The sequence below is a fragment of the Dermacentor albipictus genome, chromosome 2, assembly GCF_038994185.2.
Source record: "Dermacentor albipictus isolate Rhodes 1998 colony chromosome 2, USDA_Dalb.pri_finalv2, whole genome shotgun sequence".
Taxonomy (NCBI): Eukaryota; Metazoa; Arthropoda; class Arachnida; order Ixodida; family Ixodidae; genus Dermacentor; species Dermacentor albipictus.
Window position 1 is genome coordinate 200,242,639 of NC_091822.1, and position 22,929 is coordinate 200,265,567.

The 22,929-nt window shown below is 47.5% G+C and overlaps 1 protein-coding gene across 1 annotated transcript in view; it reads right to left on the reverse strand.

The window, feature by feature from the left end:
• LOC135904548 (uncharacterized) overlaps positions 1-22,929 on the reverse strand; it is a 302,521-nt gene that overhangs the window by 201,257 nt on the left and 78,335 nt on the right. Inside the window, exon 3 of the mRNA XM_070534610.1 lies at positions 10,585-10,645. Within this exon, the coding sequence (XP_070390711.1) occupies positions 10,585-10,645 (61 nt within the window). The remainder of the gene's footprint in view (positions 1-10,584; positions 10,646-22,929) is intronic.

A 22,929-nucleotide genomic window follows, 5' to 3' on the forward strand; every position in this document is an offset into this window, starting at 1 on the left:
TGATTTTGCGAGCTCCGCGGGAACACCAGGCCCCGCATTCACAAAACTTGTATTAACATATAGGGAGTTCTTCACATCGGCAGCCGTTTCGGTGTGCACCACTCGTGATAGCGATTGTCCTGGTACCGAGGCAACAGCCAATCGCATATATGGTTCTTAGGTAAGAAATGATTTGTGAATTTTGTTCTTGAACATCCGATACGCAGAAGACGAGTCTGCTTGCGCTGCGCGTGTCGCACTGTAAACGAGGACCCGGGTTTGAAACAGATTCTCGTACTATGAATGAGCTACTGTGACGTATAGGAAGGAAAAGTAGCGCACATTCACAAAGACAAAGGGAGCAAAGTATTTGACGGCTACATTTCGACCGAACGGGAACCACATTCGATTATTTTGCTGCTTGCCCTCGGTCTCTCTCTTCGTATACGCCAGGTCGATTTCCGGGGGCGAGTCAATTCAGCAGAGATTCCGACGGGGCCCATATTTTTCAGTGCGATGGACGGTTTGATTGTAACAACGGCGAATGCCCCGAGGATAAATGACCAGTTCCCAATTTACTCCGTTCCATCCACGTTTTATGGCTGCCAACGTCATCAATTTCTCTCCCTCCTCGCCGACAATACGCTTAAGTATGACACCGGCTACTGCACGCGCGGGGCTGGCCTCTTCCTGCTTACTTTTACTTTCTCACGTCAAAGTCTACCCCATGTTGTTATAACAAACTATATATATATATATATATATATATATATATTCTCCCGGGTGCTTCATGCGTACGCAATCGAGAAATGAACAGAAATGCGATGGACGAAGAGGGTAGGAAGCCTATTAAAGCGCTTGCCTCTGCCTGTGTTTGAAAGCATCGAGGCCTGATCAGCTCCCACACATCGATCTTCAGGAACCTGCCTTCCTGATAGCTTGTAGCCCGCTCCTGTAGTGCTCCTTGTATAAGGTTACATCTTCGTTTTTATTTTTATTCACATCACCGACCCTCCTACTCACCGTCTGTTTTCTGTTTGGTGCCATTTTCTCGGGCATTTGAAGCAGTAGGAGCCTGCAAACTCACGTAGACGAACATTGCTTGTATATCTCGTTCATATCTCTCCTTGAGAACACACATAACTTTCGATTATTCACGAACATTAAAATGTTCACCATGGGATTCAAAAACATGAGAGGGAAATATACTTTTTTTTCTTTTTCTGATCGTGAGACGGGACAGCGACCGAATGCTTACTTTGCTACAGCGTCGCTTTTAACGTACAACTTGTCGCGTCTATATGCAGGTAGGCATAAATTTCTGTTCCACGGAGATTTTTTACACGGAAATATGCCAAATTTTGCATGGAGATACAGGGCGAATAATGAACAACAGCTCTATAAATAGAGTGTGCGAATTAGAGACGGCTGCAGGAAAACATTCTCCTTGCGTCTTTCTCCGTTCATTTTTCATTATCATCATCATCAGCCTAGTTACGCCCACTGCAGGGCAAAGGCCTCTCCCATACTTCTCCAACTACCCCGGTCATGTACTAATTGTGGCCATGTTGTCATTGCAAACGTCTTAATGTCATCCGCCCACCTATCTTTCTGCCGCCCCCAGCTACGCTTCCCTTCCCTTGGAATCCAGTCCATAACCCTTAATGACCATCGGTTATCTTTCCTCCTCATTACATGTCCGGCCCATGCCCATTTCTTTTTCTTGATTTCAACTAAGATGTCATTTACCCGCGTTTGTTGCCTCACCCAATCTGCTCTTTTCTTATCCCTTAACGTTACACCCATCATTCTTCTTTCCATAGCTCGTTGCGTCGTCCTCAATTTCAGCAGAACCGTTTTCGTAAGCCTCCAGGTTTCTGCCCCATATGTGAGTACTGGTAACACACAGCTGTTATACACTTTCCTTTTGAGGGATAGTGGCAACCTGCTGTTCATGATTTGAGAATGCCTGCCAAACGCACCCCAGCCCATTCTTATTCTTCTGGTTACTTCAGTCTCATGATCCGGATCCCTGGTCACTACCTGCCCTAAGTAGATGTATTCCCTTACCACTTCCAGTGCCTCGCTATCTATCGTAAACTGCTGTTCTCTTCCGAGACTGTTAAACATTACTTTAGTTTTCTGCATATTTATTTTCAGACCCACCCTACTGCTTTGCCTTTCCAGGTCAGTGAGCATGCATTGCAGTTGGTCCCCTGAGTTACTAAATAAGGCAATATCATCAGTGAATCGCAAGTTGCTGAGGTATTCTCCATCAACTTTTATCCCCAATTCTTCCCACTCCAGGTCTCTGAATACCTCCTGTAAACATGCTGTGAATAGCATTGGAGAGATCATATCTCCCTGTCTAGTTATTGTTCTTATTGTTATTGTCTGTTTATTGGTTCCTTATTAACCAATGCCAACTTGCCCACTTTACTATTGTCCAAGTTACATGGCAATTTGCTAATACAGGTGTGCGTACACTCGCCATAATTGCAAACTAAGAGAGAGAGAAAGGATGCGTGGAAAGGCAGAGAGGCTAACCAGAGGTACAGTTCCAGTTGGCTACGCTGCAAAGCTTTTGGAATCTGTATCATCTTAGTAGTGTATCAATAATTTAGAATCAATACGAGCAATATAGTTTTCAGTTCTCGTGCGCATGAGATTTGATACTATTTAATAACTAGTACCTGGCTGTTGGTGTATGATGTGCTTAGCTCAAACCCGCTAGGGTAGCTTTAAATTTGTTGTGTTGTAATGTCTCTTTTTGTTTGCTTTTACTTGGTACGACTGATAGCAGTTCTGCATTTACCAAAACGCTACGTTCTGATGTCCGTTCCTATTACTGATAGTCGCTTTGCATTTTAATATTCTTCGTGTGCGCCTGGCCTCTCTTTTGCCGACAATTTTTCCTCTTAGCACAATGATTAATATTCTCCACTAGAGAAAAAGTTATTGGCCCCATTTTCTGGTCGTTCTGCAGTTCAGCTCCTTCACGTGAAAAAATCAGAGCCCAGCGCCAACTACAGATGGTCAATGCGATGCTGCAGCCCCTTGTAAGCGTTCCGCTTCACCCCCGCCGCCGTCGTCCTCCATCCGATCCTAATTTCAACCTTGAACGATCGCGGTGGTCTCTGCTTTGCGAGTCACCGCATGCAGCGCAGTCGCTGCTTGCGGTGACTCGGAAAGGAGGTGTATATATATATATATATATATATATATATATATATATATAGATATATATATATATATATATATATATATATATATATATATATATATATATATATGTATATATATATATATATATATATATATATATATATATATATATATATATATATATATATATATATATATATATATATATATATATATCCGGAGCAGCGTCAGTGAGCTCCTGAACAACACTCTTCTGCAATGTGGTGAACGCTGTTTAAATGATTGGTCCGGCACCTCAAAGAGGGGTGACGTAAGGCTTATGCATTTCTCTCGCAACTACCACTAAATCGTCGCTGAATTTTAATGCGTAAGCCTCCTTTGGCGGGTACCCCGGAGAAACCGTGTCTGTCCCGTAAAAAAGATAACTGTGTAACTTGTAACCATAACTGGGAAATAAATGCAAGTTCAAACATTTAATCGTTATAATTGTGTAACTGTATATGAACGGTAGCTTTAGAACCGATAAATTAAAAGCTGTTCAAGTCAACACGTAATCATTCCTTGGCGATTACCCTGCATAAACCGTATTTGTTCTGTGAATTCTTGTAACTGAGAAATAAGTGCGTAATTGGTCAAGTTGAGACATTAATCGTTGTAGTAGTGTAACTGTAGACGGTTGGTAACTTTCGAATCCATTAAACAATAAAAACTGGTTATGTCACCATTGCCCCGACATAGTCATTTGATGCAATAAAAAGTATAAAATGATACTTGCAAAAATGACAGTCCGCAAAAGGAACAACGAGAGCAGCGACAGGAACGGGGATACAACCAACAGCGAGAAGAGGAACGGAGGTGTTCAGAAGCGCATCAGAAATGACGTTATAGGGCGACGCTCGATAAAAATAACTGGTCGCGTTGCCGTCGCCTAGACATAGTCAATTTATGCAGTAATGTGTTACAAAAATAATACCAAATGAAGCAGGTTCCCAGTCTCCAGAGGTTAGATGCAGGTTGTCTAATTCAGAATAAAAGATTCCACAGAACCAAGTAGAAGATTATGATGCCCGTGATTGTATGGAATATAATTATGCTTGGAACGTTATGATACGGTATAATCAGGATAGACATGATAAGGAACAAAAAATTCTACAGAAATTTCGAGAATTGTCGACTAATGCGTAAGCTTCTTTGGCTTCGGAAAAAGCGACCGGTAGACATGCATAAGCTAGCAGCACGAGTAAGTAAAAGCGAAGTAACAGCCGAGCCAAGGAATACTTGCACGTTAGTAGACAGCTATAAAAATTTCTTTAGCATTTTTAGAGGTGGCGCCGAGCAGTGCGGACGCGCTCTCAACGGCTCCGTCTACGATTGTATCCTGTTGCAGCTAAAATTGCACCAGGTATACTCCCGAAATTGCACCAGATATACCGGAAGGCGTAAGGATGTCGCCGATACCAAGTTTTTGGTGATGCGAATCCCAGTTCTTCCGAAATCAAAGACCATCGCCTGCACTTCGACTCGCCACGCTAACCCTAACAGCTGGTGCGGAGACCGCGGCTCCAGGAGCCCGTACGCGGTCTAACCGATACGTGGCGAGCAGAACTCCACCCGATATGGACCCGGACTAACAAAAGACCACAATGCACAAGGACCAGGACTCCGAAAATTAAATGGAGGCAGTCACGAGTGTTGATGACGACTTTCTCTCGCCTGACGAGGTGAATTACGAGGAGTCCGCCACCGACGCTGAGAATGCCGAGGACATCAGCAAGCAAGGTCAGTGGCAAATTGCATTATCCCTACGAACGTGCAAGAAAATCAGAGAAGAAGGGCGGACCGCCGAGTTGAATGGCGGGGTCAACCACCCCAACCACGAAGCAGGGGTGGAGCAACGCACCGGAGACGCTCGACGCGTCGCGCTTGCACAAGGACAACGGGGGCGCCCTAGCTCCGGAGGAGCAAGCGACGTGGCCCGTGACGCAATATTACCTACAGGAGAGAGAGCTATGAGACGACGCATGGCGGAAAGGGGCCACCCACGCCGAAAAGCACCCCCTCTACCCAAGAATGACATGAAAATCATTATTAGACCGAAACCAGGATTGGCGATTCGGGAATTGCGGACGCATGAGGTATCCAGAGCAATAGTCCAGGCGTGTGGCGGACCTGCAAACATCACAGGAGATGATTTCTTGCTGCGGCTACGGCCGGGCTCTAACATCATCATAGCAAGCACACCCGAAGAACGAACAGCGGAACGGATCCTGAGGATCAAGGAGCTGGAGCTGCGAGGCAACATACATTCTGTAAACACCTACATCTCCACGCCTGACAACCTCCTTAAGGGAGTCATACACGGACTGGAGCCTGGAACTACAGAAGACGAACTCATCAACAACTTAAGAGTGCGGACGCAAGAGATACGAATACTCTACGCCCGTATGCTTGGCAAATCGAGGATGGCAGTGCTGACGTTCGATGGCCCCATCGTGCCACGCTACGTATATTACTACGGTGGCCAGACGCCATGTATACCCTACCAACCCACTCGACAATACTGCAAGATATGCCAAAATCAAGGACATAGGACGGATGTCTGTCCAACCCCAACTATCAAGGCTTGTGCGAAATGTGGCCTCCGCGACCCACCAGCGGACCATGAGTGTGAGCCCAAGTGTGTCCTGTGCCGGGGAGCTCATCCTACAGCAGCACCAGAGTGCACCAAAAAACTGAAGCGCGTCCCGCAAAGGGGAAGACAGCGTATGAGACAACATAACCAGGTCACAGGGACCCCCAAGAAGAGGTGGCTCAGTTCAGACCGAGAGAACTCTGACTCGCCGAAGAGGTCCCGCTCACGTACCAGGTCGACCTCCCGAGGCAGATCCAACTCTCGGGGCAGAAAACAAGAGGAGAAGCAAAGCACCAGCCAACAGAAGAGCAAGAAACAACCTCCAGAGAATGAAGGCAACAAAAACAAGGTGAGCTGGTCAGCAATATAGCCTCCCAACACACACCTCAAACAACTGCTCAGATAACGCGCCTAGAACGAGAGCTAGAACTCATGAGAGTTCGCTTAGGCGACTTAGAGCGTGAGAATGCGATGCTAAAGCAAATGCAGTCACAGCAACAGAACACGCAGGCTAAACCAGCGCAGTCAGAGCAAGCTTCGGGGCAAGCTGTACAAGCACCCCAAAAGCGCTCTAGAATACAGTCGGTCGAAAAACTCCAGACACAAATCCAAGAGAATTTCGAACAACTATTACCCTCAATAGCGCAACAGATCATCCAACAGGTGTCAGCGCAAATAACCCAACAACTAACGCAAGAAATGACTGAGTTTGAGGTGAAGTCCGACAAAAAACTCCAGGCTCTGCAAATTGAAATCATGAAAATGGTGCGTTGAACCATTGAAATGAAAATGAACCATTGAAATCATGAAAATTACCGGAGTTAACATTAGAGAGAGAGCCGAGAAGCCATACGCCAGACCAGGGCTGGCAGCCATTGCACAAGAAAGCAACCATGCCTAAACATAAACCAACTATAACAGAAAATTGCGAAATCTGGCAGTGGAACTGTCGTGGATACCGGCGGAAAAGGGGACATTTAACACAGCTGTTGAGCTCACAGAGCGAGCCACCAGCTGTCATAGCCCTTCAGGAAGTCGGATCCCCTCCAAACCTTCAGGGATACGAGGTGTACACACACCCGGATTCGGAGAAAGCAATAGCGACTTTGGTAGCGAAAACGATTACTGCAATCAAACACGATCCTTTTACCGACACTGGTATTAACCATTTACTAATAGAAATCTTACATAAAGGCCTGAACAAAAAGATTGCCTTTATATAAACATTTACAGTCCACCAAACCAGAGAAAGACAAGGTTTGACAGACTCTTGCAGGAAACTGCCCGCCTGGTAAAGGGAAGACCACTGGTGATAGTAAGTGATTTCAATGCAAAAGATCCTAGTTGGGGATACCCGAAACAGGACGCTAAGGGCAGAAATATTCTGGAACAAACAGAACAACTCGACATGACAATTATAACGGATCCTGCAGTGCCCACTAGACAGGGCAACAGTGTGAGCATGGACACCAGCCCTGACCTCACGATAGTGCAGAACGCTGAAGATGCGCAATGGATAAACACCCTAAATGATTTAGGCAGCGACCATTACATCATCAGCACCAGAATTAGGACTGGGAGAATCAAACGGCACATAGGAATAGCCAAGATTACCGAATGGGTGAAATACCGCCGGATGCAGAGCCAACAAAGCACCCCAATCGATGATTTAAGTGAATGGTGTGAAAGTTTAGGAACACAAAAGGATAAAGTCACAAAAGAAATAGCCCGCACATGTGAGATACCTGAGATAGACCCTCACTTACTGCATCTCTTGGAGGCACGCAGAGGACTAACGAAAAGATTGAAGCGACAGACACAGAACCGGAAGCTAAAAGTACGCATTGCAGAAATCACCCGCAAAGCGGAAGAGTACGCAACGCAACTAACTACGTCCAATTGGGAACGCTTATGTGACTCCCTTAATGACACATTGAGTACCGCAAAAATTTGGCGCATACTAAGAGCAATTAGGGAACCAACAAAAAGGAAAAACGAGGGCTGTCAAAGGGTGGAACGGCTAATCCATACGTACCCAGGGACGGAACAAGAACTCAAAGAAGAATTATATAACAAGTGCTTCGGAACAGACCCATCTCCCCCACCCTCTGCGACCAAATAAGGGGGGGGGGGGGCGCCTCACCCTGAACTCGATGAACCTATCTCCATCGAAGACGTTAGAGCTGCCATAGCGAAAATGACCCGAAACACAGCGGCAGGCAAAGACCGGACAACTAATCCCATGATTAGAAACCTAAGCGATGAGGCTTTACAGGCCTATACTACCTTTATAAATGAACATTGGCAACAGGGTACTATTCCAAGGGAGTGGAAGCACGCTCAAATAGTTTTAATTCCCAAACGTGGCAAGAAATTAGCAATTAGTAACCTTCGACCAATCTCCCTAACTTCCTGTCTGGGGAAACTATTTGAAAGAATAGTCAACTCTAGATTGCAAAACTACTTGGAGGACAATGAAATAATTCCAGACACTATGTTTGGATTGAGACCCAAGCTCTCAACTCAAGACATCCTCCTACTGTTGAAGGAAGAAGTCCTGACAAATACACCAAGATCAAGAGAACACGTTGTCATGGCCATCGGCATAAAAGGAGCGTTTGATAACGTAAGCCACCAAGGAGAGAGACGGAGATTCTTGATGATGGGAAGGAAAGGTTGGGGTAAAGTGCAGCGCAGTAACTCGATGGCCTGGTTGAAACAAACTGCGGAGAGCGAATATGCAACTATGTTCGCAGTTTTTTAAACCAATGAACCGCTGAGATTAAATTTGGCGCACTAGAAATCAAGACTTTCAAGGCACCCAACAAGGGTACTCTCCAGGGCGCAGTGATCTCGCCAACGCTATTTAATGTGGCGATGATAGGCTTTGCAAGAAAACTACAAGCCATCCCGGGTATCCAGCACGCCCTATACGCGGACGACATTACAGTCTGGTGTGTCACCGGGTCGCTACGTGAAAAAGAAGAACGATTACAAGCAGCTGCCTGTGAAATCGAGACATACGTGCGAGCCAGAGGGCTGCAATGCGCGTCAGAGAAATCGGAGATTGTACGAGTCTGGAAAGGTAAAGGGAATCGTAACGTCCCGACGGACCATGCCCTTAAATTGGAAATCAGACTTGGCAATGATGCAGTACCTGAGACGACCACAATCCGGGTACTAGGCATGTGGCTACAATCAAATCAACACTGCCAACACGGGCTTAACCTCATCAAGACGGCAACACAACAAGTCGCGAGAATGATAAAGCGGGTAGCCACGAAAAGGACGGGGATGAAGGAATCAGACACCCTTCACCTAATCACAAATCTGGTGGTTAGCCGCTTTATTTACAGCTTGCCGTATTACCAGCTAACGAAAACAGAGAGGGGTGCAATCAATTCGTGCTTAAGGAAAGCCTACAAGATCGCCCTACAAATTCCGCAGTGCGCCCCAACCGAAAAACTCATGTCTCTAGGGATTCATAATACATTCGAGGAACTGGCAGAAGCTCAACTGATAACTCAAAGAAACAGACTCGCACAAACGACCACGGGTAGGAAACTCCTTGGTAGACTCGGGTATCATGAGCTCCTTGAAAAACACAACCAAGCTAAGCCCATCCCCACAATAATCAGAAACTGCATCAAAGTGGCGCCAATACCCAGAAACTCTACATGAAGGCAGAAGAGAAGCCAGAGCTGCATACATTGAAAAAACGCACGGCGACAAACCAAACTTCCGCTTCGTGGACGCGGCAAGATACCCAGGGAGGCAGAAAAGAATGGTAGCTGCTGTCACTGACTACATGGGCAGAGAAATCATTAGCGCCTCCACTCACAACACCACTATCGTGGAGGCAGAAGAAATCGCAATAGCCCTTGCTATCAAAGCGACGGAACCAAACCAACAACAAATAGCCATCCTATCAGACTCTCAAGCGGCATGCAGAAGCCAGCTCAGGAACGAGTATGCACCGCAGCCTATAGGATTATACAAGATATAAAACCCCGACCCAAATTTCACCTTTTATGGGTACCCGGTCATGAGGGAATCAGGGGAAACGAAGAGGCTGACACAGTAGCTCGTGCGCATGCTACACCCCACGGGTGCTCACAGGAAGCCTCTGACGACCCGATCCCGATTGATCAGAACTACTCTGCAATTTTAAACTATCACAGAGGAAATAGAATGAAGCCACCACCCCCAGATAAGAATCTCAGTAAGGAAGAACAGGTTATATGGAGAAAGCTGCAAACCTATACATATAACAACCTGCACATTCTCCATAAAATTAATCCCGAAAGATATACGGACACGTGCCCATGGTGCGGAGCCACGCCAACCTTAGACCACATCTCATGGGCATGCACGGCATATCCACAAAAGACAAACACAGAAATTACGGAGCATACACAATGGGAGGTGGCGCTGTCCAGCTCACAGGAAGAGGTCCAAAGGGCCATCATCCAACAAGCAAGACGGTGCGCGGAAGCCAGTGGGGCGCTTGTCTAGGGGCTCCACCCATTGAGCGTTTGATTCTTCAATAAAGTTGCTCTTAGCATTTTTAATAAAACGTACTCAAGGTAGAACACACACACACACACACACACACACACACACACACACACACACACACACACACACACACACACACACACACGCACGCACGCGCACGCGCACACACTCACGCACACTCACACACACTCACACACACACACACACACGCACACGCACGCACACACGCACACACACACGCACGCACGCACGCACACACGCACACACGCACACACACGTGCAGCGCTTACTTCTGTGTCGCTGTAGTTGCAGAACTCAGGCTGACGGGCGCACAGCTTCTCTTGACTGATCCTGCAGGAGAATAAACGGAGGATGGGCGAGTCAGTGTCCTGTGTGCCCACGAAGCAGGTGTGTCAGAAATGCATCTCTTTTTTTTTTTAATTGAGACAGCGATTATACTGAGGGTAGAGGCGTATTTGCGACATCGCGGTTGGCGTAGGCGTTGTCGTGCTGTCCTGCTCTCAGCGACACATGCACGGCCCGGACGTGGAGGATTAGGAAGCCTCGGGAGACGCGAAGTGCGTTTGGCTCCAAAAGCGACGTAGCCAATCGGACGCTCTGTCGTCTCTGCCTTCCGCTGCTGACACTGTGGCATTGAGCGCGCTTGCGTTCCTGCTGCAAGCTAAGTCATCCTAAGTCATCAACAACAGCAGGCTAAGTCAACCTCTCACTCATCCTCGCACGCGCCTTATCGCGCTAGTCCAGTGAATCGCCTACAGCGCAACGCTAAACCTTGTCATCGCTTTCCCTGCTTAGCCTTCGGGCGAATACAACATTTTTAAACGCGAAGCCGTTCTTTGCGAAACTCGCCGGGTTTCGTGAGCGGACACCGGGTGCCTGTCGTCGAATTCAGTTCTTGGATGCCTGTTGTTGAATTTTCCATTCACGTGGAAGAATATGAACGCGGAAAAATATGAAATTCGCAATAGTGATGATTGTACAGGGTGTTTTCTTTTGCCTGCACCAAATTTTTTTAAATGAGAAAAATGTAAATCATGGTAACTTTATGTTTACCATTTGAGTGTACGGATAAGCGACCTCTAAATACAGAGCAATTTCCACAATTACGTGCATAATTAGTGAAGTTACGGCAATTAACTTTTTAATTATCGACAATAGGTGGCTACAGCAAATGAGCACATTGGGGCCCTTCCTCCACACTACCTATCCGAACGATCAAATTTTAAATAGTGGATTTCACGTGGGAGCTACGCGAACAATTAGTTCCCCTTGGCAGGCTCCTTGAAACGGAAGGTGGCTGGCAAAAGAGAATCTGTGTCGACGACGTCGCCGCGCCCCTGCCAATTGGGCAATTTTAAAGCCATCATGCAGTTAGGGCGTGTACCGATCATTTATTTCATTGATAGCGTTCTGTAAAGCTAGGCGGTGAGTATCACAAGAAATGTTCCGATAAATGCTTGAGGTATGTAAGGATTTATCGAACGTTGTCCACTCATTATGTCTCTCCAACATGTTAGAGCTTACTAAATGTAATGTTCCTTTTAAATTTATTATTTGTTAATTGAGTCATTTACTGGCTCACAGCTTTATTATCAATGTTTCATTTCTGTGACAACTCACATAACTGATGTACGCCAACATTGTTCCTTTGTACTTTAAGTGAATAATAAATGATGATGATGATGGTAATGACGATGATGCTAAATTGGAAATAATAGCCGAGGCAATATTGAAATGGAGTGCACCGGCAGAAAAGGCAGCCCCACGATGAGAGGGAGATGGACCCGTCCGGTTTGCTGCTCCACACACTGGGGGGAATAGGGAGAGAGTGAACACTGCGTGCGTGAGGGATCATTCGCGTTGGCGACAAATCCTGTGGTTACAATGACGTGACTGACACCGTTTTCGAGATCGGCCCCTCGAATACTGCACGGAATTCACACGGTACATCACCTCGATCACTTCACTCTGGCCGCCTTCTACTGCTCAAAGACCGATAGCGATACACGAGGGGAAACGGCGCTTCTGGTCCAAGATCACGATTCTTTATTTTATATACTAATATTTGGAGTATTTTTCGCAAGATGGATGAATTAAGCACCCTAGTTAATGATCTGAAAGCCGATCCAATTGTTCTAGCTGAAACATGGCTCAGTAGCAAAATACTAAACTCCGAATTGTTTCGCTGTGATAAAAGGTATGTTGTCTGCCATAGTGACCGCACTGATATAATACTGTTTTACTCGCAATCGATGAGCGCTTAGGTTGCTACTGTATACCAGTCATTTCGAATATTGAATAGTTGGGGTGTTGCATGAATGTAGATTTCAAGAAAGTGATTGTTGGTGCCTGCTATCACTCCCCTTCCAGGGATACATCTTTCTGCGATAGTTTGCATGGCTGCTTAAATCAAATCGTGCTTCGCTATCCCAGTGCGAAAGTCATACTTATGGGGGATTTCAGTTACCCTAACATTGTTTGGTCGCACATATGCCCTTTTGCATATGCCCTTTCGCATATGCCTGACCTGAGCGACCACGACATCTTGCAGTTAACGTTCAATTTGTCACATGCACCATCATCAAAACGCTCCAAGAACATTGGAGGCTATAACAAAGCTAATTTTCCAGCCGTTAATAACGAACTGGGCTGCTTTTTAGATATTTTCTGACCAGGTTATCTCGAGTGCTCAGTGGAAACAAACTGGTGTATGTTCCGAGACAAAGTGCCTGAATTGATCAATCGTCCTATCCCTCTTCGCCGCGTGTACTCTAATAACGAAGCTCCATGGTACAGTCAAACTTCGATATAACGAACACGCATATAACGAATTATTGAATATATCGAACTCTTCCGAAATATTTTTGTCAAACACATGTATTTTTAACTTCCTATAGCGAACGCGGTTTGGCATAAAATGGATATAACGAACTTCGCGACGCCAAGCCCTACCTCACTTTAATAGCAGGCGGCAGGCTTCGTTGCACTACAAGTGTGTTGTGCGGCGCAGCAAACGTTCAGGACTACCTCGCAGGCGCTGACAGCGCCACAGATGCCACGTCGTCATCGAGAGCTGTAGCCTTTAGATCAAGGCGTCATCAGGGCCTTCAAGGCAGTTTATAAGAGGAGACTGATTGGCACTCTTCTCGAGAAGCTTCGTATGAAGCAAGACTTGAAGATCGACCTGCTGGGAGCAATCCAGATGCTTAAAGCGGCATGGGACAGTGTGAAAGGTGAAACGATTGCCAACTGCTTTCGGCACGCAGGTTTTGTTCCTCCAGAGGCCCATGCATCAAGTGACGATGGTGACGATCCCGACGAAGCAGAAGCAGAGCTCCGCGAGCTCGATGAGGCCTGGAACGATTTTTCGCGTTTTGTTGGTGACATGCCCGCAACAATGACTGTAGAAGACTTCGTAGGTGGCGACGATATCTCAGCGACCACGGCTGTACTGAACAGGGCGTGATACGGAATGCGATCAACACCAAGAAGCAGGCCGCGATAACGCAGTTCTTTGTGCGTAAATAAATGAACGTGACCCAACTAAGCATCGTTCGAGTTGCTGTGCCTTCTGTGATTGAATTTTGCTCCTCTTGCATGTATTTTTCGCGAAATTTTATATTACGAATTATGGATATAGCGAACTAATTTCCAACTTTTTAACTGTTCGTTATAACGAGGTTTCACTGTATACCAAATATTTAAGCCGACTTTCTAATAAAAAGAAAAGACTCCTCTTTCTTCTTCTCCTTCGGATATGCAAAACATTCATTAAAACCTGCCCTCTGGAGGGCATACAAGATAGCTTCTTCAGCATACTCATGAGCACTAACGTCTACTAAATCCTCTTTCTTTAATGTAACCCTCCCGAACATCCTCAAGACTAATCCAGAACGTTTCTGGAGCACAATTAAATCTGGCAACACCAATAAAGTTTCCTTAATTACACACACCGATGACCCTGTACCAGACCATCTTTGTGCTACTGTACTAAACGATACTTTTATCACGTCGTTTTCTTCTTCATCCAAAGACACCCAACGTCCCAAGCTTCAATTATGCAATCATGTTGCTATGGATCCCATCATGTTCGACTCACATGGCATCGTGACAATTATCGACAATTTGAAGCTAACAGCTAGTGTAATTGATGGAATTAATAGCAAATTTTTATGTAATACAAAAGAATATAGTGTATCAGGCGTGTTCATCTCAGCAACGCGTGCACGGCGTCTGGAAAAGGGCCACTGAAACAAGGCAGCCACAGCCCGAAAAACCGACAGAGCGAGACACACAAACGTCAATTTCTTTCTGTGCTGGCACAGAACTGGCACCGAAGTGCTCCAGTACAACACTCCCCGGGTAGAAAGGAGCCAACCTGGCAACCTAGGCAGAAGACAGCGCAGGCGGGTCGTAGCACGGTTTAAGCCGTGCGACCTGAACTGTTTTGTGCCCTCGGAAACGATTATCGGGAGCTGGCTCTACCGGTTCGATGACATAGTTCACGGGCGACGTTTGCTCTAGGTCTTTGTAAGGACCGTGGTATCAGGACAAGAACTTGGTAGAAAGGCCGAGAGTGGTGGATGGAATACATAGCCAAACTAGCGTTCCGGGGGAATAGTGGGCGGTAGATGCAGAGGCGTCGTGGCGAGATTTCTGATGACACTGGTCTTGCGTGGTAAACGAACGCGCCAGTTGACGGCATTCTTCTGCATAAGCAGCCGCTTCAGAAATAGGTTTCGCTTCAGAAACGTCAGGTCGGTATGGCAGAATTGTGTCTATGCAGTATGATGGTTCACGTCCATACAGAAAGGTGAGAAACCAGTGGTAGCTTGGGTGGCAGAGTTATAAGCGTAGATTATTAATGGAAGTACCCGGTCCCAATTCGTGTGATCGTCGGACACGTACATCGCCAGCATGTCGGCAAGGCTACGATTGAAACGTTCCGCCATGCCGTTAGTTTGATGATGTTAAGCTGAGGCGGTGCGATGTACAGTCTGACATTCCTTTAAGAGGGCTTCGATGACGTTTGAGAGAAACACGCGGCCACGTTCGCTTAGCAGTTCACGTGGTGGACTATGTCGCAGAATGACGTGAGGAAGAAGGAAGTAAGCAACGCCTTCCGCGGTAGCGGTTGACAGCGCCGATGTTTCAGCATACCGTGTGAGGTGGTCAACGGTGACAATGACCCACCGGTTGCCGTCAGGAGTGTTCGGAAGGGTACCGAAAAGATCGACTCCAACGCGGTAGAATGGTCTAGAAGAGCAAGGCAATGGCTGTAGAGGACCGGCGGGGCTGTGCGGAGGTGTCTTGAGGCGCTGACACGTAGGGCATGCCCGAACATAACTGGCGAACGTAGCGATACATGCCGCGCCAGTAGTACCGCTGGGGAAGACGGGAGTACGTCCTGAATGAGCGAGCGTGGCCACATTAGGGGTGATCGTGGAAAACACTGCAAATGTCCGAGCGCAGACGACGAGGAATAACAAGTAGCCACCTGCGGCCGTCGGTTAAATAATTACAACGGTACAACGAGCCTTCACAAACAGCAAAGTGTGAAACTTGACGACGAAAGGTGCGTGACAGTGAGTGAGGCGAAGATCGAGATATATGGTCAAGCAGCGAAGCGATCCAGGGATCTTTGCGCTGCTCCGCCAGCATGTTCGTTATGGCAAAGGATGACCAATCGTAGGTGGAAGTTGTTGAACAGACAGTTTCAGAATGCAGTGTTGAATGGGAGAGGACGTCAGCGTCCGAGTATTTTCGTTTCGAGCGATAAATGACACGAATATCATATTCTTGAAGGCGTAAAGCTCAGCGAGCGAGGCATCCAGTGGGATCTTTCAAAGACGATAACCAACGCAGGGCATGGTGGTCGATGACAACGCCAAACTGACGACCGTAATGGTAAATACGAAATTTATCGATTGCCCAAAGAATGGCCAAGCATTCCTTTTCCGTCACGGAGGAATTTGACTCTGCCTTTTTTAGTGTACGGCTGGCGTATGCCACAATATATTCGTCAAAGCCACTCTTGCCTTGGGCGAGTACGGCACCAAGTCCAATATATTAGCGTCCGTGTGGATTTCAGTAAGGATCAAAGTGACGGAGTATTGGAGGAGATGTGAGGAGTCGGCGAAGCGTTGTAAATGACTGATGACACTCGGGATTCCAAGTCGAGAGGTTAGTGCTGCCGGCAAGAAGTTGCGTCAAGGGGGCGATAATGGAGGCGAAATTGCGGATGAAAGGCCGGAAATACGAGCACAAGACGATGAAACTACGGAGCTCCTTTAGAGTGCAAGGCTTAGCTTACTTGGCAACTGCACGAAGCTTGGCAGGATCCGGTAAGATGCCTTCTTTCGAGACTACGTGGCTTAAGATCGTAAGTTAACGGACGCCAAAATGACTTTTTTTGAAGTTTAGCTGTAATCCTGCGGCAGTGAGTCACTCGAGAACTTGTTCAAGGCGAGTGATGTCAGGGGAAAAATCTCCAAAAAATACTACTATATCGTCTAAGTAGCACAGACAGGTCTGCCATTTGAATCTTCTGAGAATAGAGTCCATCACCCTCTCGAAAGTTGCAGGCGCGTTGCAAAGGCCGAAATGTATCACATTAAATTCATATAAACCGTCATGAGTGAAAAAATACGTTTTTGGGTGGTCGGATTTAACCATGGGCACTTTTCAGTAGCCAAAACGCACATCCAGCGACAAGAAATATTCTGCTCCTTGAAGGCAATCCAGGGCGTCGTCAATATGCGGTAGCGGATAAACGTCCTTGCGTGTAATCTTGTTTAGCCGGCGTTAATCAACGCAAAACCTGATCGAACCATCCTTTTCACGCACCAACACGACTGGAGAAGCCCAGGGACTGTGGGATTCCTGAATCACGCCACGTTTCAGCATATCGGCGACGTAGTCAGTGATAACGTGGCTTTTGGTCGGCGATACCCGGTAGGGACGCTGGCGCAGTGGAGCATGGTCACCAGTTTCAATACGATGAACAACCGCAGACGTGCGCCCCAAGAAAGGTTGATCGAGGTGAAAAGACGCACGAAAACGTTCAAGTAGTCGAACGACGTGGCTGCGCTGGGCTTGAGTGAGGGTATAATGTATGCTGCACGACAAGATATCTTGGTCACGTTTGGCGGGTGCGGTGGCAGAAGTCACTGCCTCAAGAGCCATGGGTGCCACATCAAAAGATGCCTGGGATGGGGAAAATGGCATGAAAAGCATCCAGATGGCCGAGGCATTGGCCGTGTTGAAGAGCAGGGAAAGGTACTGCACGCGTAAACTGCGCCGCAAGCATCAGCAAGTTCGACGACGGCAAACGGAAGTATACGAGGTTCCGGCGACGGGCACAATCTGCAGACGGCGTAAAAAAGCACTTGAATCAGTGATAGAGCCACAGCGGATGGACACTAAGGCCGCCGGGAACTGAGAAATGACGACGTCGGCAGCGACGGCATACAGGGCCAGTTGTGCACGAGCGCAGTCGACTACAGCATGATGCTCGGAAAGGAAGTCCCAGCCTAGGATAACATCGTGCGACGCACGCGACAGGACGACAAATTCGACGGCATACGGCAGGTTTTCAATCAAAAAACGAGCGGTGCACGCGGCCAAAGGCTTAACTTGCCGCGAACTCGGCCTCCGTAATGACAGGTCAGGAGCCGGTATCGTCACTTCTTTCAGTTTGCGCACAGTATTTCAGTTATCACAGAAACGGCAGATGCCGTGTCGACAAGAGCTTTGGTCGCGACATCATCTATAAACACTGCGATTTTATTAGGCAGCAAAGTATGAGGCCTTGAAAATTTCGACGACAGCGCAGTTCTTGCATCAGGAACTGCGGCTGTTAGTCTTCCCCCGGTCGAGCATTGGACCGCCGAAGCATGGCGGTGATGGAGCAGCGGCGAGGTGAAGGCCACCGACGTGAGCTGAAGGTGGCACGACGCGAATGAGTCCGAAGCGTCAGCGTCAACATGGCGTTCTGGTCGTTGAGGTGTGTATTCAATGCGGCGCGCGACGTGGCGAAAATACCCTGCACGGCGGCTACAGTGGCGGGAAACATGCCCAGCCATACCGCAGGCGTAGCAGACGGGGCGGTTATCCTCAGTACGCCATGCGTTGCGAGAAGGTCTGCGAGGTGGGTACGCTTGTACGTGAACTGGGCGTACGGGACGTGGCAGCGAGTAGAAGCTGGTAACTGGGCTGCTTAGTGCTGGCGGAGGTCGCGCATATGAGCGATTCACGGCTCCAGCCTAAGTGACAGGCGCTGTAATGTGCGCTGGTGCCTCAGGAGGTGGCAGTGCCTTAGCGACTTGCGTCTGAATGACATCACGGAGGGGGTTGTCCAATGTGGTAGGGGTCTCGGGAACAGATGCCACAAGAGAGAGCTTGCGGGCCACTTCCTCGCGGATGTCCTGCTGAATTTGCGGCAGCAGGACGGAATATTCAGCTCCAGTATATGTGGTTTCCAACGCTGAAATTTCCGCGGATTGCATATTTATACAACGCGTGGAAAGGCGCTGCTTACGCAGCTCATCAAAACTTTTCACAGTTCGATTACTTGGGTAGCTGTCCGAGGGTTCTTGGCTACAGGGCATCGTCGTCTATGCCTTTCAGGATGTGCCTTATTTTCTCGGTTTCCGCCATTGAAGCATTCACCCGGCTACATAGGTCGATAACATCTTCAATATAGCTCGTGAAAGCCTCACCATTGTGTTGAGCTCGGCCACGCAGGCGGTGTTCAGCGCGAAGCTTGCGCACGGCTGGCCGACCGAAGAATGATGTGAGGGTTTCCTTGAAAACCGACCAGGTCGTAAAATCGGCTTCATGATTGTTAAACCAGAGACTGACCACATCAGTCGCGTGAAAGAGGACGTGAGTCAGCTTGGCAGCGTCATCCCACTTGTTATGAGCGCTACAGCGTTCATACTAGGACAGCCAGTTATCGGCATCGCGATCGTCAGTACCACTGTACGTCGAAGGGTCACGCTGACCAACCACACCAGCACACATGGCAGGCACGGGGGTGGGTACGGTTTGAGAGGTAGTGGCGTCCTAAGTCATTGCAGCGGGCGATGCTAAACTACGGCTGCGGAGCTCCAGGACGAGGAAAGGGAGTGCCCAGCACCTCCGCCAAATTTAACAGGCGTGTTCGACTCAGTAACGTGGGCACGACATCTGGAAAAGGGCCACTGACACAAGGCAGCCGCAGCCTGAAAAACCGACAGAGTGAGACACACGAACGTCAACTTCTTTCTCTTTGCTGGCACAGCACGGTCGCTGAAGTGCTCCGGTACAATAGTTATATCAGACGTGGGCAACGGCGACAACATGGCTCATCTGCCTCGCCTTTGCCTTTCGCAAGTTTGCGTGATGCTTGCCCTGTTCGGCGTCCAATTTCCGCTGGACGTGTCAGCAAGTTCACAACACTTGCTTGAGCCTTGGATGCCACAAGCATTTCGACAGAAGAACAATTAATGACGGCATTTTCTTGCATTTACCGTTCTTGGCGCGTCAAGGCTTCAATCATCAAATCGGATTGTCAACGTCATCAATTCTTCAATGCTGTATAAACTAGCTTCGGCAAGCAGCCACTTTCAGTGGGCACGTGGGAAACGGCGACAACATTGCTGATCTGCCACGCTTTTGCCTTTCACAGGTGCGTTCGCCGTATTCTTTATATGCTCAAAAAAAAAACGACGATCCTTGTCTTCTTTTGCTCCTGTGCCCACCAGCGCTTAGTGATGTTGCCTGTGAGTGCTTTTCAATGATTTCCTTGCTGTTAGTCTGTGGCGATGTTGAAACGAACCCGGCACCTTGTAGTAGACAGTCTGCATTGTTGGAACTTGATAAGCTGCTTGATGATCCAGCTGAGCAGATGACCATGCTCTTTCACTTACTCACAGATGTACATACACGTGCAATGCAGTCGGCAAAGGGCCAAACTGAACTTATTGCGGACGTTAAAGACATCAAGGCTAGCCAAAAATATATTGAAACAAAGATAGTTTCCATTGAAAAAAATGTTTGACGCCCTCGAAAACAAAACTATGTCATTGGCTAATGTTCAAAGCAAGGCGACGGACTCGGTGAGCAGCTTATTCACTCAGAATAATTCGCTAAATCTTCGGCCTTACTTACTTACGCCCTTACTGGCGCGCTCAAAAGCCCATTAGATAATGTGGTCCAACGTGCTCATCGCTTAGGGCGCTTTGAACCTAACAAATCCCATCCTACAGACCTGGGCGCTACCGAGCCACTGCAGTGCTGTGACCGCCAACGAGCTCTGGCGGTCACTGTACGAATTCCTGGATAGTCCTGAGACTCCAGCCACTGGGACGAGGCTTCTTCATCTCGAGCGTACCAGCGAAAGCATCAGACGCCATCATGTAGATAACCCGCCGTGGTTGCTCAGTGGCTATGGTGTTGGGCTGCTGAGCACTAGGTCGCGGGATCGAATCCCGGCCGCGGCGGCCGCATTTCGATGGGGGCGAAATGCGAAAACACCCGTGTACTTAGATTTAGGTGCACGTTAAAGAACCCCAGGTGGTCAAAATTTCCGGAGTCCTCCACTACAGCGTGCCTCATAATCAGAAAGTGGTTTTGGCACGTAAAACCCCAAATATTATTATTATTATGTAGATAAGCCCCCCTTATCACTGTTTCCGTTACCTTCTCACTCTCGCCACTTCCCAAGCCAATATTGGGATATGACAAGTTCACGGAATGTGATCATAGTTCGGGTAAGGCATACGTCGTTCACTGGCACCCGTTCGCCCTGGCGAACTCGACCTCAGCTTTGATAAGCGCGATGGACGGAGTGCTTACGCACATTTCTTTTTCTTGAGCTATCGCAAGCGCCTCCCATATTTCTCGCTCCGTTTTTGTTTTTGATCTGCCAATGACTGTGGCGCTTTCTAGAAGCGGAGAGCATTTGCATTGTTTGCAATGTGCAGCCAGGTTGCTGGGTGCTGTCAGAAGCTGGCACGCGTATTTGTGCTCCCGTAACCTATCGTTTAGACAACGTCCAGTTTGCCCGATGTATACTTTCCCGCAATCTAGTGGGATTTGGTAAACAACTGAAGTTGCACATTCCACGTACTTTTTCACGTGCTTAGTCTGACAGATCGTAGCACTAGGGTTTGCCTCTTTGGATCCTGCGTTCACCCTCTTGCACATGCCTTACACAGGAAAAAGAAAAATTGAAAAAACGCGTGTTGTTGCCTTACATTCATGGCTTGTCACATAGGATAAAAAAGACAGCCCAATGCCATGACGTTCAAGTTCTGTTCTCCGCTCCACAAAAACTAAAAGGCATGTGCAAGAGGGTTAACGCAGGATCCAAAGAGGCAAACCCTAGTGCTACGATATGTCAGACTAAGCACGTGAAAAAGTACGTGGAATGTGCAACTTCAGTTGTTTACCAAATCCCACTTGATTGCGGGAAAGTATACATCGGGCAAACTGGACGTTGTCTAAATGATAGGTTACGGGAGCACAAATACACGTGCCAGCTTCTGACAGCACCCAGCAACCTGGCTGCACATTGCAAACAATGCAAATGCTCTCCGCTTCTAGAAAGCGCCACAGTCATTGGCACATCAAAAACAAAAACGGAGCGAGAAATATGGGAGGCGCTTGCGATAGCTCAAGAAAAAGAAATGTGCGTAAGCACTCCGTCCATCACGCTTATCAAAGCTGAGGTCGAGTTTGCTAGGGCGAACGGGTGCCAGTGAACGACGTATGTCTTACCCGAACTATGATCACATTCTGTGAACTTGTCATATCTTTTATACCCCCCCCCCCGCGCCATATCTCCTTGTATATAAGCGCGTTATTTAACAGTAATAAACAGTTGGTAGTTTGCGCTACGTCCGTCCACGTCCTGTCCTTCCTTAACATCGTCTGTGTAAAACTGAGCGCAATATAACCATGTACGTGATGTCACTAACATGGTTTTGTCACGATACCCCACACTGCCTTTGTTCCTGCTCAGTGATTTTAATATCCCTAATCTCGCATGGCACTGCGATCCGCCCAGCATGAATCCTTCGTCGGTGCTTGCAAAAGAGTTTCTTGACATGTGTAATGTTTTTTTTCTTTGCACAACATGTCAAAGAACCCACCAGAACGACAATTGCTTCCACCAATACTCTTGATTTAATACTCGCCACTCGTCCCGATCTTGCTTCCGATACAGCTTTACTGTCCGATTCGAGGGATCATTCCATCTTAACGTTTGAAATGAAGTCATCGCGGCCTAAGTACATAAGCAAAACTATTTGTGATTTCAAACATGCAAACTTTGACGCGATCAGCAGAGAATTGTGTACATTCATGAATACCTCTTTAACCGACTTTGAGAGCCGTAGCATTCAAAACAACTGGGATTTATTTATGAATTAAGTTAAAGCCTTACTTGAAAAATATGTACCCCTTCGCTTGATAACTTCAGACAAATAGGCGCCGTGGTACAACAGCCACATAAAACGCCTACCAAACAAAAAGAAGCGTGTCTTCAGATCAGCGAAACGTTGTCCTTGTGACTATCATTGGAATGCGCATAAACTCTCCGTTGCAAAACACTTTGCTCTCCGTTGCTG